Below are 17,768 nucleotides of genomic sequence, written 5' to 3' on the forward strand. Positions count from 1 at the left end.
CATGAAACCGAGGCTCTCTGCTCTCTACTCAGAGGCCTCATGAGCGAGCCCCTTCTTTGTAGTAGAATCCTCAAACCAGTTTCTAAAGACGGTTGACATCTAGTGGAAGCCCTAGGAAGTGCAACCTCATCCATATCTCAATGTGTATTCGGTAGGCCAAGCTTTGAAAAACTACATACCTCAGATGTCCCACTTCCTGGTAGGATTTTTCTCAGGTTTTCGCCTGCCATATGAGTTCTGTTATACTCAGACATCATTCAAACAGTTTTAGAAACTTCAGAGTGTTTTCTATCCAATACTAATAATACTATGCATATATTAGCATCTGGGACAGAGTAGGAGGCAGTTCACTCTGGGCACGCTATTCATCCAAAAGTGGAAATGCTGTTGCCTGTTGCATGGCTTCTTGTTGGGGTATGTACATACGGTCACTGTGATGGCGATGTCATCGATGCACTTATTGATGAAGCCAATGACTGATGTGGTATACTCCTCATCGGCATCAGAGGAGTCCCGGAACATATTCCAGTCTGTGCTAGGAAAACGGTCCTGTTTCTTAGCATCTGCTTCATCTGACTGCTTTTTTATTGATCTAGTCACTGGTGCTTCCTGATTAAATTGTTGCTTGTAAGCAGGTATCAGGAGGATAGAATTATGGTCAGATTTGCCAAACGGAGGGCGAGAGAGAGCTTTGTATGCGTCTTTGTGTGGAGTAAAAGTGGTCCTGTTTTTTTCCCCTCTGGCTGCACATTTAACTTGCTAATAGAAATTTGGTGAAACAGATTTAAGTATCCCTGTATTAAAGTCTACGGCTACTAGGAGTGCCGCCTCTCGGTGAGTGTTTTCTTGTTTGCTTATGATGGAATACAGCTCATTCAATGCTGTCTCTGTGCCATCCTCAGTCTGTGATGGTATGTAAACAGCTATGAAAAATACAGTTAAAAACTCACTAGGTAGATAGTGTGGTCTACTGCTTATCATGAGATACTCTACCTCCTTAGAAATTGTGCACCAGCTGTTATTTACAAACTACATAGTCCACCACCCCTTGTCTTACCAGATGCCGCTGTTCTATCTTGCCAGTACAGAGTATAACCAGCCAGCTGTATGTTGATAGTGTCGTCGTTCAGCCACGACTCCGTGAAGCATAAGATATTAGTTTTTAATGTCCGGTTGATAGTTTAATCTTCCGCGTAGGTCATCAATTTTATTCTCCAAAGATTGCACGTTTGCTAGTAGAATGGAAGGAAGTGAGGGGTTTGTTCGATTGCCTACGAATTCTCAGAAGGGAGCCTGCCCTCTGAACACTTTTTCTCCGCCTCCCCTTCACGCAAATCACTGGGATCTGGGTCTGTTCATGAGAAAGCAGTATATCATTTGCGTCGGGCTCGTCAGTCGTTAAAGGGAAAAAAAGGATTCTGCCAGTCATTAGTGAGTAATCGCAGTCCTGATGTCCAGAAGTTATTTTCAGTCATAAGAGAAGGTAGAGGCAAATTATGTACAAAATTAGTTTAGAAATAAGTTACAAACAACGTAAATAAACTGACAAATAACACAATCGGTTGGGGACACGTCAGCCTTCTTCGGCGCAAATGTCACTGATGTAAGACAGATGTATTCATTGCAGTTTCTATCTATTAAGTGTCCAAATGCATGGCCACTTTCCCACGCTATATTGGTATAGAAATGTCCCAAATGCCTTACTATACTTCATTCACAAACATTCTATGAATTTATGAAAACGTGAAATCTGAATTTATGAAAACGTAAAAATGACCATATCGAAGATGTCTCTCTTAATATTTGAATAAGATTTAATGTTGCTAAAACGATGTCAGATCCTCTTTAAGTTGATTACCAGAGGATTATTATGGAGTGATTGTAGGAATTTGCTTGGGTTGTTTGTGCTGTCTGCTCTGCTCTCCTCACCTCACCTCATAGCACCATCACCCTCTCTTCCTATGTATGTTGCAGGGCAGTATGGGTAGCATTGCGTGCATTGCCTGGAAGGGAGACACTCTGGTTCTCGGTGATGTGGACGGGAACCTCAACTTCTGGGACCTCAAGGCCCGTCTCTCCAGGTAACAAGTCACGTGTGTGCTCATGTGTGTTCATTCATCCGTGCATAAGTGAGTGTGTGTAGTACCTCAATGTTTGTTCCAGGGGGATCCCTACTCACCGTGGTTGGGTGAAGAAGATCCGTTTTGCACCTGGGAAAGGGAACCAGAAGCTACTGGTCATGTACACAGATGGGGCAGAAGTCTGGGACACCAAAGAGGTGAGTTATTTTTCTCTATTGGTCCTTCCTCTCGTAATAGCATCTAGAGACATTCCATGTCAATTTTATCAAGGTTCAAAACTTCAAGTATAACCTAAGGGCCAAATTCACACAGATTGTCCCACTAGCTAAAAGTTCGACTTTGTGTGAATTCAAAATAGGGTGCCACACTAAATGATCGACTGAAGATCTGCACTTTGATTGACCCTCCTTCATCAAAGGTCCTCCCCAGAATGATTTGCCTAAGGCATCGTATGCATTTCTGTAATTTACTGTACCAGGTGCTCTTAGTCAGTGCATTTCACTAAGGTGATAAACCACATGTAGGCATTACAAGTAAAACATTTTCCTCAATAAAGCAGCTATCAGCAAAATCAGTGTTACAAAAAAGAAAAGTGTTAGTACAACAAAGCCACGTGTTAGTATTATTTATATACACTACCGTTCAGAAGTTTGGGGTCACTTAGAAATGTCCTTGTTTTGGAAAGAAAAGCAAATGTTTTTGTCCAATTAAAATAACATGAAATTGATCAGAAATGCAGTGTCGGCATTGTTAAAAAATAAAAGATTTAAGATGGGCAAAAGAACACAAACACTGGACAGAGGAACTCTGTTTACCTGAATCGTGAGTTCCCAGTGCTGCATGTAAAGGAGAGATGGATCTCCTATGGGGGATTCCAACAGAGAGAGAAGCTGGAGAAGCTTTCGCGGTGGGCGGGAGCGAGAGAAAGGATGAAGAAGAGGGAAAAATATAGGAGAGATCTCAAACGCACCAGTGCTCTCTTGACTGCTATCTCAGACTCCTACTCGCACGCACGCTCATACACTCAAACACAGACATCTGTATGGAAAATTTTAAGTTTCATTTTGACAGTTTTCAAACCAACCTGTCAAACTATGTAAACGTTTTACTTCCTATCATCTGTCAATCTAATCCTAAATATTATCCAATTAACATCCAACCTCAAATCAATTGGAGCACATCATTTCTAAACCAATCACATAACAATGCACCTTCCCCTGACCAATCAGAGCTTCTGTTGTGTATCCATGCTCCTCCCCCTGATCTCTGATCCCTGTAGGTGAACATGGTAAGCAGCCTGCGGATTGGTCGGAACGTGAACTATCGTATCCTGGACATCGACTGGTGCACCTCTGACAAGGTGGTGTTAGCCTCTGAGGACGGCTGCATCCGTGTGCTGGAAATGGCTATGAAGTCTGCCAGCTACAGGATGGATGAACAAGACCTGACCGGTGAGAGATGGGAGAGAGAGGGAAGTGAAGAGAAAGGGCATATAGGCTTAGTGGAAGTAGAGCTGCGCCCGGATTCTCCACCCTTCTCCCGAAGTCCAGTCATGAATTTCTGATCATTGGATTGGTGAAATAATCGGCTAAAGGGACTTTTCAGCATTGTTAAATCCATAGTGTGCAGATCCATAGTAGAATCAGGATGCAACCTGCCACAGTCTCTGAGAACATTGGAGTAATTAATTAGTTACCATATTTCATTGTTTATTGTCAAATTGTAGTTCAAACTACTGATATAAATAGTTGAGCGATGAACACTGAACATTTACAGTATTCAGGGTAGTTATCTGACACTAGCAATTGCCCCAACTTCCTAATGCTCTTTTGACCTGTAAACTTTGACCTCTAACCCCCTCAGATCCTGTGTGGTGTCCATACCTGCTGCTCCCCCGTGCTGCCCTCACCCTGAAGGCCTTCCTCCTGCTGCAGCCCTGGTCTGGCACATTCACCATGGACATCACACAAGTGTACGTATCAGCTCTAAATGGGTCCCACATTAACCCTCTTGAGTCTATTTAGCGTAATAACAAAATCCCCATATAAATCTGTCTGTTTGTGCATCGGACGATAATGGCCTTCCACATCTGCGGTACAACGTGGCAGAGCTACAGCAGTGTTTGTCAGACCCTGACACAACCTGAAAGTCGATCTTCTCACAGAAACGTCTGTAGCGTCCGAACGGTCTGGCCTACGGACTATTATGACCTCTCTATGGGAAGGTCTCTCATGAACACGTACACTACCTTTCAAAAAATTTGGGGTCACTTAGAATAGCAAAAAAATGTGTCCATTAAAATAACATCAAATTGATCAGAAATACAGTGTAGACATTGTTAATGTTGTCAATGACTTTTGTAGCTGGAAACGGCAGATTGTTTTATTGAATATCTACATAATCTACATGGTTGATAATGGAGGCCCATTATCAGCAACCATCACTCCTGTGTTCCAATGGCAACTTGTGTTAACTAATCCAAGTTTATCATTTTAAATGACTAATTGATCATTAGAAACCCCTTTTTCAATTATTTTAGCACAGCGGAAAACTGTTGTTCTGATTAAAGAAGCAATAAAACTAGCCGCCTTTAGACTAGTTGAGTATTTGGAGCATCAGCATTTCTGGGTTTGATTACAGGCTCAAAATGGCCAGAAACAAAGAACTTTATTCTGAAACTTGTCAGTCTATTCTTGTTCTGAGAAATGAAGGTTATTCCATGCGAGAAATTGCCAAAAAACTGAAGATCTCGTACAATGCTGTGTACTTCTCCCTTCACAGAACAGCGCAAACTGGCTCTAACCAGAATAGAAAGAGGAGTGGGAGGCCCCGGTGCACAACTGAGCAAGATGACAAATAAATTGGAGTGTTTAGTTTGAGAAACAAACACCTCAAGTCCTCAACTGGCAGCTTCATTAAATAGTACCCGCAAAACTCCACTCTCAACATCAACAGTGAAGAGGCAACTCCAGGATTCTGGCCTTTTAGGCAGAGTTGCAATGATAAAGCCATATCTCAGAATGGCCAATAAAAATAAAAGATTGAGATGGGCAAAAGAACACAGACACTGGACAGAGGAACTCTGCCTAGAACGCCAGCATCCCGGAGTAGTCTCCTCACTGTTGACGTTGAGACTGGTGTTTTGTGTGTTCTATGAGCCAGCGGGCTGCAAGATATTTTCCTTCAACCACCACCCCCCTTCCCTCTCTCTTCCATCTGCCCCCCCCCCCCCCCCTTAGCTCCGACCGAGAGGGAGGGGTGGTCCAGCATCCCTCCTCGAGAAGGCATCGGCATGTCCATGGGCTGCACCTGATCTGTGGATCACAGAGAAAGCAAAGGGCTGTAATGATAGGAACCAGCGGGTGACCGGGCGTTACTGTCCTTATTCCGTGACATCCAAACCAGTGCTGCATGGTCCATTACGAGGGTGAAGTGCCGTCCCAATTAGTCAGTCTTTCCCCACAGTGTAATTTGTTCCCTCGTCAACAGCTACCCGCTAATGTACACGACTGGGTTTTTCCCTAAAATGGGCTTGATTAGTCAGAAGTACTCCTCAGTTTCGTCTGCTGTCTGTGGCTGGTCTCAGACAATCCTGCAGGTGAAGAAGACAGGTGTGGTGGTCCTGGGCTGGTGTGGTTACGGTTGTGAGGCCAGTTGGACATGCTCCCAAATTCTCTAAAATGACATTGGAATCAGCTTATGGAACAGAAATTAACAATTAAATTAACTGGCAACAGCTCTTGTAGACATTCCTGCAGTCATATATGCCAATTGCACACTCCCTCAAAACTTGAAACATCTGTGGCATTGTGTCATGTGACAAAACTGCACATTTTAGAGTAATAACCCTTTTGTGCATATGGAATATTTCTGCAATATTTTATTTCAGCTCATGAAACAAGGTACTAACACTTTACATGTTGCGTTTATTACTGATCAGTATAGAATGAACAACAATTACTAGAAACGATTTCTGATTCATACACAATGTTTGGAGAAGGGGAGACTTTTGCCCTGAGATGAGTGGGAGGGAGGGAGAGAAAGAGATAAAGAAACACCCATCCTCGTGTGTCTGTCTGTGTAGGGAAAGCAGTTTGTTCTAATCCAATTGGTACAGCAAGCTCAACCAATATACACACCCATTTCTTTACGGGCAAAATAACTAACCAATAGTTGTTTAGAGCACACGGTCACTGTTTGAGTGAAAGAGAGATGTGAGCTGGCAGCTGAATTTTTTTTTTCCCCGATCACTGATAATGACAAAAAAATACTTATCATAATCATATTTAAAAAATTCTCCATATCCATCAATACTTGTTTTGCTTGGTCGCAAATGGGTCTTCCAAATGGACTATGACCCCAAGCAAACTTCCCAAGTTGTGGAAAAATGGCTTAAGGACAGCAAAGTCAAGGTATCGGAGTGGCCATCACAAAGCCCTGACCTCAAACCTATTGAAAATTTGTGGGCAGAACTGAAAAAGCGTGTGCGAGCAAGGAGGCCTGCAAACCTGACTCAGTTACACCAGCTTTGTCAGGAGGATTGGGCCAAAATTCACCCAAATTATTGTGGGAAGCTTGTGGAAGGCTACTACCCAAGACGTTTGACCCAAGTTAAACAATTTAAAGGCAATGCTACCAAATAATAATTGAGTGTATGTACACTTCTGACCCACTGGGAATGTGATGAAAATCGTAAAAGCTGAAATAAATCATTCTCTCTACTATTATTCTGACATTTCACATTCTTAAAATAAAGTGGTGATCCAAACTGATCTAAGACAGGGAATTTTTACTTGGATTAAATGTAAGGAATTGTGAAAAACTGAGTTTAGATGTATTTGGCTAAGGTGTATGTAAACTTCTGACTTCAACTGTTCATGGGTCACCAAGGAGGTTCAGACATACACATTGGCGTGTATGATGGCTAAATGCTCACCTCGCCAAAGTTCTTTTGAGTTGTCAGGGTTCTGATTATGTATCTTGCTAAGCCAGCATGCCCTCTTTGGCTTTCTCACCTATGTCAAGATGTTTTTTTAAATTATATTAATATATGTAAAAATTTCATAATATTCATTAAATAAAGCCAGTCTAGGAAATTATAACAGCTGGGCTATTTGCAGCTCCATTTGTATGAGGCGTGTTGACATCCCAAAATCGCCATATCCATATGTAATTGACCGGCTCAAATTGGTCTTATGTAGCAACATTTGAGATTGAGTTTTTTACATTGGTAAAAAGTAGAGTCCGCTCTACAAAATGGTACAGGGGGTGCAAAAACGTATTTAGTCAGCCACCAATTGTGCAAGTTCTCCCACTTAAAAAGATGAGAGGCCTGTAAATTGTCATCATAGGTACACTTCAACTATGACTGACTAAAGGAGAAAAGAAATCCAGAAAATAACAGTGTAGGATTTTTTATGAATTTAGTTGCAAATTATGGTGGAAAATAACTATTTGGTCACCTACAAACAAGCAAGATTTCTGGCTCACAGACCTGTAACTTCTTTAAGAGGCCCCTCTGTCCTCCACTCGTTACCTGTATTAATGGCACCTGTTTGAACTTGTTATCAGTATAAAAGACACCTGTCCGCAACCTCAAACAGTCACACTCTGTCCACTATGGCCAAGACCAAAGAGCTGTCAAAGGACACCAGAAACAAAATTGTAGACCTGCACCAGGCTGGGAAGACTGAATCTGCAATAGGTAAGCAGCTTGGTTTCAAGAAATCAAATGTGGGAGCAATTATTAGGAAATGGAAGACATACAAGACCACTGATTATCTCCCTCAATCTGGGGCTCCGCGCAAGATCTCACCCCGTGGGGTCAAAATTATCACAAGAACGGTGAGCAAAAATCCCAGAACCACACGGGTGTATCTAGTGAATGACCTGCAGAGAGCTGGGACCAAAGTAACAAAGCCTACTATCTGTAACACACTACACCACCAGGGACTCAAATCCTGCAGTGCCAGACGTGTCCCCCTGCTTAAGCCAGTACATGTCCAGGCCCGTCTGAAGTTTGCTAGAGAGCATTTGGATGATCCAGAAGAAGATTGGGAGAATGTCATATAAAACCAAAATATTACTTTTTGGTAAAAACTCAACTCGTCGTGTTTGGAGGACAAAGAATGCTGAGTTGCATCCAAAGAACACCATACCTACTGTGAAGCATGGGGGTGGAAACATCATGCTTTGGGGCTGTTTTTCTGCAAAGGGACCAGGACAACTGATCCGTGTAAAGGAAAGAATGAATGGGGCCATGTATCGTGAGATTTTGAGTGAAAACCTCCTTCCATCAGCAAGGGCATTGAAGATGAAACGTGGCTGGGTCTTTCAGCATGATAATGATCCCAAACACACCGCCCGGGCAATGAAGGAGTGGCTTCGTAAGAAGCATTTCAAGGTCCTGGAGTGGCCTAGCCAGTCTCCGGATCTCAACCTCATAGAAAATCTTTGGAGGGAGTTGAAAGTCCATGTTACCCAGCAACAGCCCCAAAACATCACTGCTCTAGAGGAGATCTGCATGGAGGAATGGGCCAAAATACCAGTAACAGTGTGTGAAAACCTTGTGAAGACTTACAGAAAACATTTGACCTTTGTCTTTGCCAACAAAGGGTATTTAACAAAGTATTGAGAAAGTTGTTGACCAAATACTTATTTTCCACCATAATTTGCTTTTATTAAAAACCCTACAATGTGATTTTCTGCATTTTTTAATTCTCATTTTGTCTGTCATAGTTGAAGTGTACCTATGATGAAAATTACAGGACTCTCATCTTTTTAAGTGGGAGAACTTGCACAATTGGTGGCTGACTAAATACTTTTTTGCCAGACTGTATATCATACACTACATTTTTGAGGAACAATGGGAAAGTAATTCTGCTTTGATTGTTGATTAACTTTGTCTCCACCCATTCAGCATTTTTCACACCCTCTTAAGCAAGCCCTACCCATCTCTTTAAGGAGTCACATGTGAGGTCTTGCTAAACAGTGAGTAGTGTAGTAAAGATTAAGACTAAAAGTGGTAGTAGCCTACAATAAGGAAAAATTCCAGGTTAACAAAGTGTCCAGATAAAAATATTTTATAAATATTAGTTTACGCTTACCCAGACTCAAGTAAAATTCATTCACCCAGTAAAATACTACTTGAGTAAAAGTCTAAACGTATTTGTTTTTAAAAGTACATACGTAGCAAAAGTAAATGGAATTGCTGAAATGTACGTAATTATCAAAAGTATAAATATTTTCAAATTCCTTATTTTAAACCAGACAGCCCAATTTAATTTAATTGTTTTATTTATGGATTGCCAGGGACACACCAACACTCAGACATAATTTACAAACTAAGTATTTGTGTTTAGTGAGTCTGCCAGATCAAGTGCAGTAGGTGTTGACCAGGGATGTTCTCTTGATAAGTCTCTGAATTGGACAATTTTCCTGCCAAAATGTAACGAGACCTTTTGGGTGTCAGGGAGAATGTACAGTGCCTTGCGAAAGTATTCGGCCCCCTTGAACTTTGCGACCTTTTGCCACATTTCAGGCTTCAAACATAAAGATATAAAACTGTATTTTTTTGTGAAGAATCAACAACAGTTGGGACACAATCATGAAGTGGAACGACATTTATTGGATATTTCAAACTTTTTTAACAAATCGAAAACTGAAAAATTGGGCGTGCAAAATTATTCAGCCCCCTTAAGTTAATACTTTGTAGCGCCACCTTTTGCTGCGATTACAGCTGTAAGTCGCTTGGGGTATGTCTCTATCAGTTTTGCACATCGAGAGACTGAATTTTTTTCCCATTCCTCCTTGCAAAACAGCTTGAGCTCAGTGAGGTTGGATAGAGAGCATTTGTGAACAGCAGTTTTCAGTTCTTTCCACAGATTCTCGATTGGATTCAGGTCTGGACTTTGACTTGGCCATTCTAACACCTGGATATGTTTATTTTTGAACCATTCCATTGTAGATGTTGCTTTATGTTTTGGATCATTGTCTTGTTGGAAGACAAATCTCCGTCCCAGTCTCAGGTCTTTTGCAGACTCCATCAGGTTTTCTTCCAGAATGGTCCTGTATTTGGCTCCATCCATCTTCCCATCAATTTTAACCATCTTCCCTGTCCCTGCTGAAGAAAAGCAGGCCCAAACCATGATGCTGCCACCACCATGTTTGACAGTGGGGATGGTGTGGTCAGGGTGATGAGCTGTGTTGCTTTTATGCCAAACATAACGTTTTGCATTGTTGCCAAAAAGTTCAATTTTGGTTTCATCTGACCAGAGCACCTTCTTCCACATGTTTGGTGTGTCTCCCAGGTGGCTTGTGGCAAACTTTAAATGACACTTTTATGGATATCTTTAAGAAATGGCTTTCTTCTTGCCACTCTTCCATAAAGGCCAGATTTGTGCAAATACGACTGATTGTTTTCCTATGGACAGAGTCTCCCACCTCAGCTGTAGATCTCTGCAGTTCATCCAGAGTGATCATGGGCCTCTTGGCTGCATCTCTGATCAGTATTCTCCTTGTATGAGCTGAAAGTTTAGAGGGACGGCCAGGGCTTGGTCGATTTGCAGTGGTCTGATACTCCTTCCATTTCAATATTATCGCTTGCACAGTGCTCCTTGTGATGTTTAAAGCTTGGGAAATCTTTTTGTATCCAAATCCGGCTTTAAACTTCTTCACAACAGTATCTCGGACCTGCCTGGTGTGTTCCTTGTTCTTCATCATGTTCTCTGCGCTTTTAACGGACCTCTGAGACTATCACAGTGCAGGTGCATTTATAGGGAGACTTGATTACACACAGGTGGATTGTATTTATCATCATTAGTCATTTAGGTCAACATTGGATCATTCAGAGATCCTCACTGAACTTCTGGAGAGAGTTTGCTGCACTGAAAGTAAAGGGGCTGAATAATTTTGCACGCCTAATTTTTCAGTTTTTGATTTGTTAAAAAAGTTTAAAATATCCAATAAATGTCGTTCCACTTCATGATTGTGTCCCACTTGTTGTTGATTCTTCACAAAAAAATACAGTTTTATATCTTTATGTTTGAAGCCTGAAATGTGGCAAAAGGTCGCAAAGTTCAAGGGGGCCGAATACTTTCGCAAGGCACTGTATGGAGTAAAAAGTACATTATTTTCTTTTGGGATGTAGTGAAGTAAAGGTAGACCAAAATATAAATAGTAAAGTAATGTACAGTCGTGGCCAAAAGTTGAGAATGACACAAATATTCATTTTCACGAAGTTTGCTGCTTCACTGTCTTTAGATATTTTTGTCAGATGTTACTATGGAATACTGAAGTATAATTACAAGCATTTCACAAGTGTCAAAGGCTTTTATTGACAATTTCATGAAGTTGATGCAAAGGGTCAATATTTGCAGTGTTGACCCTTCTTTTTCAAGACCTCTGCAATACGCCCTGCCATGCTGTCAATTAACTTCTAGGCCGCATCCTGACTGATGGCAGCCCATTCTTGCATAATCAATGCTTGGAGTTTGTCAGAATTTGTGGGTTTTTGTTTATCCCACCTTGAGGATTGACGTCTGGGGAGTTTCCTGGCCATGGACCCAAAATATAGATGTTTTGCTCCCCGAGCCACTTATTCATCACTTTTGCCGTATGGCAAGGTGCTCCATCATGCTGGAAAAGGCATTGTTTGTCACCAAACCTGTTCCCGGATGGTTGGGAGAAGTCTGTCTCGGAGGATGTGTTGGTACCATTCTTTATTCAAGGCTGTGTTCTTAGACAAAATTGTGAGTGAGCCCACTCCCTTGGCTGAGAAGCAACCCCACACATGTATGGTCTCAGGATGCTTTACTGTTGGCATGACACAGGACTGATGGTAGCGCTCATCTTGTCTTCTCCGGACAAGCTTTTTTCCGGATGCCCCAAACAATCGGAAAGGGTTCATCAGAGAAAATGACTTTACCCCAGTCCTCAGCAGTCCAATCCCTGTACATTTTGCAGAATATCAGTCTCTCTTTTATGTTTATCCTGGAGAGAAGTGGCTTCTTTGCTGCCCTTGACACCAGGCCATCCTCCAAAAGTTTTCGCCTCACTGTGCGTGCAGATGCACTCACACCTGTCTGATGCCATTCCTGAGCAAGCTCTGTACTGGTGGTGCCCCGATCCCGCAGCTGAATCAACTTTAGGAGACGGTCCTGGTGCTTGCTGGACTTTCTTGGGCCTTGAAGCCTTCTTCACAACAATTGAACCGCTCTCCTTCAAGTTCTTGATGATCCGATAAATGGTTGATTTCGGTGCAATCTTACTGGCAGCGATATCCTTGCCTGTGAAGCCCTTTTTGTGCAAAGCAATGATGATGGCACATGTTTCCTTGCAGGTAACCATGGTTGAAGTAGGAAGAACAATAATTCCAAGCACCACCCTCCTTTTTGAAGCTTCCAGTTTATTATACAAACTCGATCAGCATGATAGAGTGATCTCCAGCCTTGTCCTCTTCAACACTTACACGTGTTAAGGAGAGGATCACTGACATGATGTCAGCTGGTCCTTTTGTGGCAGGGCTGAAATGCAGGGAATGTTTTTTGGGGATTCAGTTCATCATGGCAAATAGGAACTTTGCAATTAATTGCAATTCATCTGATCACTCTTCATAACATTCTGGAGTATATGCAAATTGCCATTCTACAAACTGAGGCAGCAGACTGTGAAAATTCATATTTGTGTCATTCTCAACTTTTGGCCACGACTGTACATATACCGCCAAAAAATACTTAAGTAGTACTTTAACGTATTTTTACTGAAGTACTTTACACCACTGCCCAAATGCCTACACACCAGAATGTTAGCAAACTTTATATGCTGTTACACATGCACTTATCACATAGTATTCCATACATAAGTTAATGCCATGCAACATGAGTTGATACCTGAGTGTGGTGCACTTGTACAGTACATAAACAGATGAATGCGCCATATATTTATGTGGTAGATACGTGATACGGTCACATGATATTGTTGTGGTATATCACAAAATCATGTTACGACCACATATCAATATTAATTTTATATATCAATATTTTGCTAAGTCTTGCTCAGTGGATGGGTCTCTACTGAAGGTGTAACAGTACAGCCAAATGGTTACTTGCATAGTAGCACTGATTATGTCACTTCATTTTCACCTAGGGTGTACGGGGTTTGAGGTGCTATATCAATCTGACCCCAGGACAATTTTAATATGATACACATTATTTGAACTGTACATTTTATAGAGATCCTATTAAATTACTTATTCTAATATTCTGGTATTATAATTCCTAATTCAATGGTCTGGGACCAGACACAATGTTGATCTAAGTATTGCCTTTTAGTTCATAAGATCAGCACTTCTATTCTGAGACATGTTGTAAATCTGGGCCTTGTCTCTTTCTCTGTAGGGATTACACTGAAAAACATGAGATTAAGGGCCTGATCCAGGAACAGCTCAACTCCATGTCCAAGTGAGTGATCACTCTTCCACAAACTCTCACATGCGCTCGCTCATACACACACACATATGTCAATGCTACTATTTAAAGCATTTGTCATAAATAACGACATCCTTGTTTTTTTTCACACATGAAGTGACAGCAACATTTGGTGATGGGGGTCTATTTATCAGCATGTCTGTCACACACGCATGCATTCACATTGTCTGTGTGAGAAGCAAATGTAGATATCCAGATTGCTCCAGCAGTGGAAGCCAGGTTTCCTGGTATTCTTTTTGTCTAGATGTCCTGCATAGTTGTGTGTATGTGTGTGTGATTGTATCTTGGTGTGCATGTGCACGTGTGTGTGCCAGACTGTGCCTGCTGTTAGTTAAGAAGCCTGAGAACCCTAATCTGTGTCTGTCTGTCTGCGTGTTTCCGTGTTGTGATGTGATTCCATGATCCTTGATTCGCTCCCCAGTGACATGAAAAGCGTCTTGCTGGATCCCGAGCTCAACCTGCTGCAACGCTGCCTCCTGGTGTCTCGGTGAGTGAGGGAGGGAGCGGGCATCACTGCACAAAACTTGTCCTGTTCTCACATCCACCTCTCCCTGTCGACATATCCACACTATCATACCACTTAGTATGAAGCAATTTATTGGCCACACAGCTTGTATTCTAAGTAGTGGGCTAGTATGGACATTGTAAGTAGCTCTGCAGTCCCCTCAAAACACACCCCACCCCTCCTTGTGCTCTGGGGTGAAGTTTTGTTTAGGTACAGATCTAGGAACAGCATGCCTTCCCCTAATCCTAACCTTAACCATTAGTTGGGGCAATTCAAAACTGACCCAAGATCAGCATTTAGGGGCAACTTCACCCAATATCCGTCAGCGTTGGTTGGCACTTTTTTTATTTGTCCCTCTGCAGGTTATTATAATTGGGCATTGAACTGTGAGTCTTATGCATCCAGAGATATGACAAGGAAAATTATATTAGTAGTGAAAAACAAGAGTAAAATCCACACACTAGAAAAGACAGGTGACCAACCTTGACTTTAGTGTTTATTTGACACAAATAGAGGTCTATGGAGCCTGTCTGCTTCCTGATTTCTGTAACCGTTAGATTACCTGTGTATTTTTCTTATTAAGGATCCCCATTAGCTGCTGCCAATGCCACTTTTGCTGGGGTCCAGTGACATTAAGGCAGTTGTATACCGTTTAAAATATTACATGACATTACATTTCTTAACAATTTTCACAACACATTAACTTGTTGACACTACTTTTCCCGTTAGTGGGATAATTGTCATCAACAACCGCTGAATTGCATAGCGCCACATTCAAATAATATTACAAAAAATATTTATATTCATGAAATCACAAGTGCAATATAGCACAACACAGTTTAGCATTTTGTTAATCCACCTGTCGTGTCAGATTTTGAAAATATGCTTAACAGCGAAAGCAATCCAAGCGTTCACTAGACAAAACATTATGAACACCTAGCATCGAAGTAGCTTGGTCACGAAAATCAGAAAAGCAATAAAATGAATCGCTTACCTTTGATGATCTTTGAATGTTTTCACTCACGAGACTCCCAGTTACACAATAAATGTTCCTTTTGTTCCATAAAGATTATTTTTATATCCAAAATAACGCGCCAAACAAACGGAGGTATGTTCAAAAATCCACAGGCTCGAGCGGTCACGACAACGCAGACGAAAATTCCAAATAGTATCCGTAATGTCCACAGAGACATGTCAAACGTTTTTTATAATCAATCCTCAGGTTGTTTTTAAAATATATAATCGATAATATATAATCCGGGACTGTCTCTTTTTCAGTAGGAGAGGGAGAGTCAATTGCTGCCCCACTGTGTTGCGCAAACAACTCATGGGAACACCCAGCTATCCACCGACGCGATATTAACTTTCTTGCTCATTTTTCAAAATAAAAGCCTGAAACTATGTCTAAAGACTGTTGGCACCTTGAGGAAGCGATAGGAAAAGGAATCTGGTCTGATATCCCTTAAAATGCAGCGAAGGCAGGCTATGGAACATGGAGCTTTCAAAATAGAAGCCACTTCCTGGTTTGATTTTTCTCAGGTTTCACCTGCAATATTAGTTCTGTTATACTCACAGACAATATTTTGACAGTTTTTGGAAACTTTCGAGTGTTTTCTATCCTAATCTGTCAATTATATGCATATTCTAGCATATGGGCCTGAGAAATAGGCCGTTTACATTGGGAACGTTATTTTTCCAAACATAAAAATAGTGCCCCCTAGCTGAAAGAGGTTAACCTGTTGTAACTACCCATCCCGTGTCCGGGATCGTTGTCATCATCTGACACTAATTAGCATAACGCAACGGACATAAATATTACTAGAAAATATTCCTATTCATGAAATCACAAGTGAAATATATTCAAACACAGCTTAGCCTTTTGTTAATCACCCTGTCATCTCAGATTGCGAAAATATGCTTTACAGCCAAAGCAAGACAAGCATTTGTGTACGTTTATCGATAGCCTAGCATAGCATTATGTCCAGTTAGCAGTAGGCAACTTGGTCACGAAAAGCAATCAAATTAAATTGTTTACCTTTTATGAGCTTCGAATGTTTTCACTCGCGAGACTCCCAGTTAGATAGCAAATGTTCCTATTTTTGTAGGAGAAATAGCTCCGTTTGTTCTTCACGTTTGGCTGAGAAATCGACCGGAAATTGCGGTCAAGAAAACGCCGAAAAATATTACACATTAGCTCCATAATATCGACAGAAAGATGGCAAACGTTGTTTAGAATAAATCCTCAAGGTGTTTTTCAAATATCTATTCGATAATATATCCACCGGGACAATTGGCTCTTCAGTAGGACCGAGAGGAAAAATGGCTGCCTCTGTATTTTACGCAAGAATCACTCAGAGCCATCAGGTGACCACTTACGCAATATAGTCGCTTACGCTCATTCTTCAACATAAATGTGTGAAACTACGTCAAAATGCTGTAGACACCTTGGGGAATATGTAGAAAACGGAATCTGGTTGATAGCCCATTCACTGCTCAATAGGGAGGCATCAGAACGCAGAGCTTTCAAAACATGAGTCACTTCCGGATTGGATTTCGCCTGCAATATCAGTTCTGTTATACTCACAGACAATATTTTTACAGTTTTGGAAACGTTAGTGTTTTCTATCCTAAGCTTTCAATTATATGCAAAATAGCCTGTTTACTCTGGGAATGTTATTTTTCCAAAAATGAAAATACTGTCCCTGAGTTACAAGAAGTTTTAAAGAGCTTGGAAAATTCCCAAAAATTATGTCATGGCTTTAGAAGCTTCTGATAGGCTAATTGACAACATTTGAGTCAAATGGAGGTGTACCTGTGGAAGTATTTCAAGGCCTACCTTCAAACTCAGTGCCTCTGAGCTTGACATCATGGGAAAATCAAATGAAATCAGCCAAGACCTCAGAAAATAAATTGTAGACCTTCACAAGTCTGGTTCATCCTTGGGAGCAATTTCCAAACGCCTGAAGGTACCACGTTCATTTGTACAAACAATAGTACACAAGTATAAACACCATGGGACCACGCAGCTGTCATACCTCTCAGGAATTCAGGTATCTGTCTCCTAAAGATGAACGAACTTTGGTGCGAAATGTGCAAATCAATCCCAGAACAATAGCAAAGGACCTTGTGAAGATGCTGGAGGAAACGGGTACAAAAGTATCTATATCCACAGTAAAACAAGTCCTATATCGACATAACCTGAAAGGTCGCTCAGCAAAGGAGAAGCCACTGCTCATTGGGACAAAGATCATACTTTTTGGAGAAATGTCCTCTGGTTTGATGAAACAAAAATAGAACTGTTTGGCCATAATGACCATCGTTATGTTTGGAGGAAAAAGGTGGAAGCTTGCAAGCTGAAGAACATAATCCCAACCGTGAAGCACGGGTGTGGCAACATCATGTTGAGGGGTTGCTTTAATGCAGGAGAGACTGGTGCACTTCACAAAATAGATGGAATCATGATGGGGACAATTATGTAGATATATTGAAGCAACTTCTGAAGACATCAGTCAGGAAGTTAAAGCTTGGTCGCAAATGGGTCTTCCAAATGGACCCCAAGCAAACTTCCAAAGTTGTGACAAAATGGCTTAAGGACAGCAAAGTCAAGGTATTGGAGTGGCCATCACAAATCCCTGACCTCAATCCTATAGGAAATGTGTGGGCAGAACTGAAAAAGCGTGTGTGAGCAAGGAGGCC

The 17,768-nt window shown here is 41.4% G+C and overlaps 1 protein-coding gene across 2 annotated transcripts in view; it reads left to right on the forward strand.

The window, feature by feature from the left end:
- The window catches only part of wdr11 (WD repeat domain 11), a 175,160-nt gene that overhangs the window by 116,575 nt on the left and 40,817 nt on the right, over positions 1-17,768 (forward strand). For both annotated transcript variants that reach the window (XM_064931970.1, XM_064931971.1), the window contains 6 exons: positions 1,975-2,081; positions 2,164-2,278; positions 3,361-3,532; positions 3,945-4,053; positions 13,478-13,540; positions 13,989-14,054. In XM_064931970.1, coding sequence (XP_064788042.1) covers positions 1,975-2,081; positions 2,164-2,278; positions 3,361-3,532; positions 3,945-4,053; positions 13,478-13,540; positions 13,989-14,054 — 632 coding nt within the window. The remainder of the gene's footprint in view (positions 1-1,974; positions 2,082-2,163; positions 2,279-3,360; positions 3,533-3,944; positions 4,054-13,477; positions 13,541-13,988; positions 14,055-17,768) is intronic.

Source organism: Oncorhynchus masou, chromosome 23, assembly GCF_036934945.1.
Source record: "Oncorhynchus masou masou isolate Uvic2021 chromosome 23, UVic_Omas_1.1, whole genome shotgun sequence".
In the NCBI taxonomy this organism is placed as follows: Eukaryota; Metazoa; Chordata; class Actinopteri; order Salmoniformes; family Salmonidae; genus Oncorhynchus; species Oncorhynchus masou.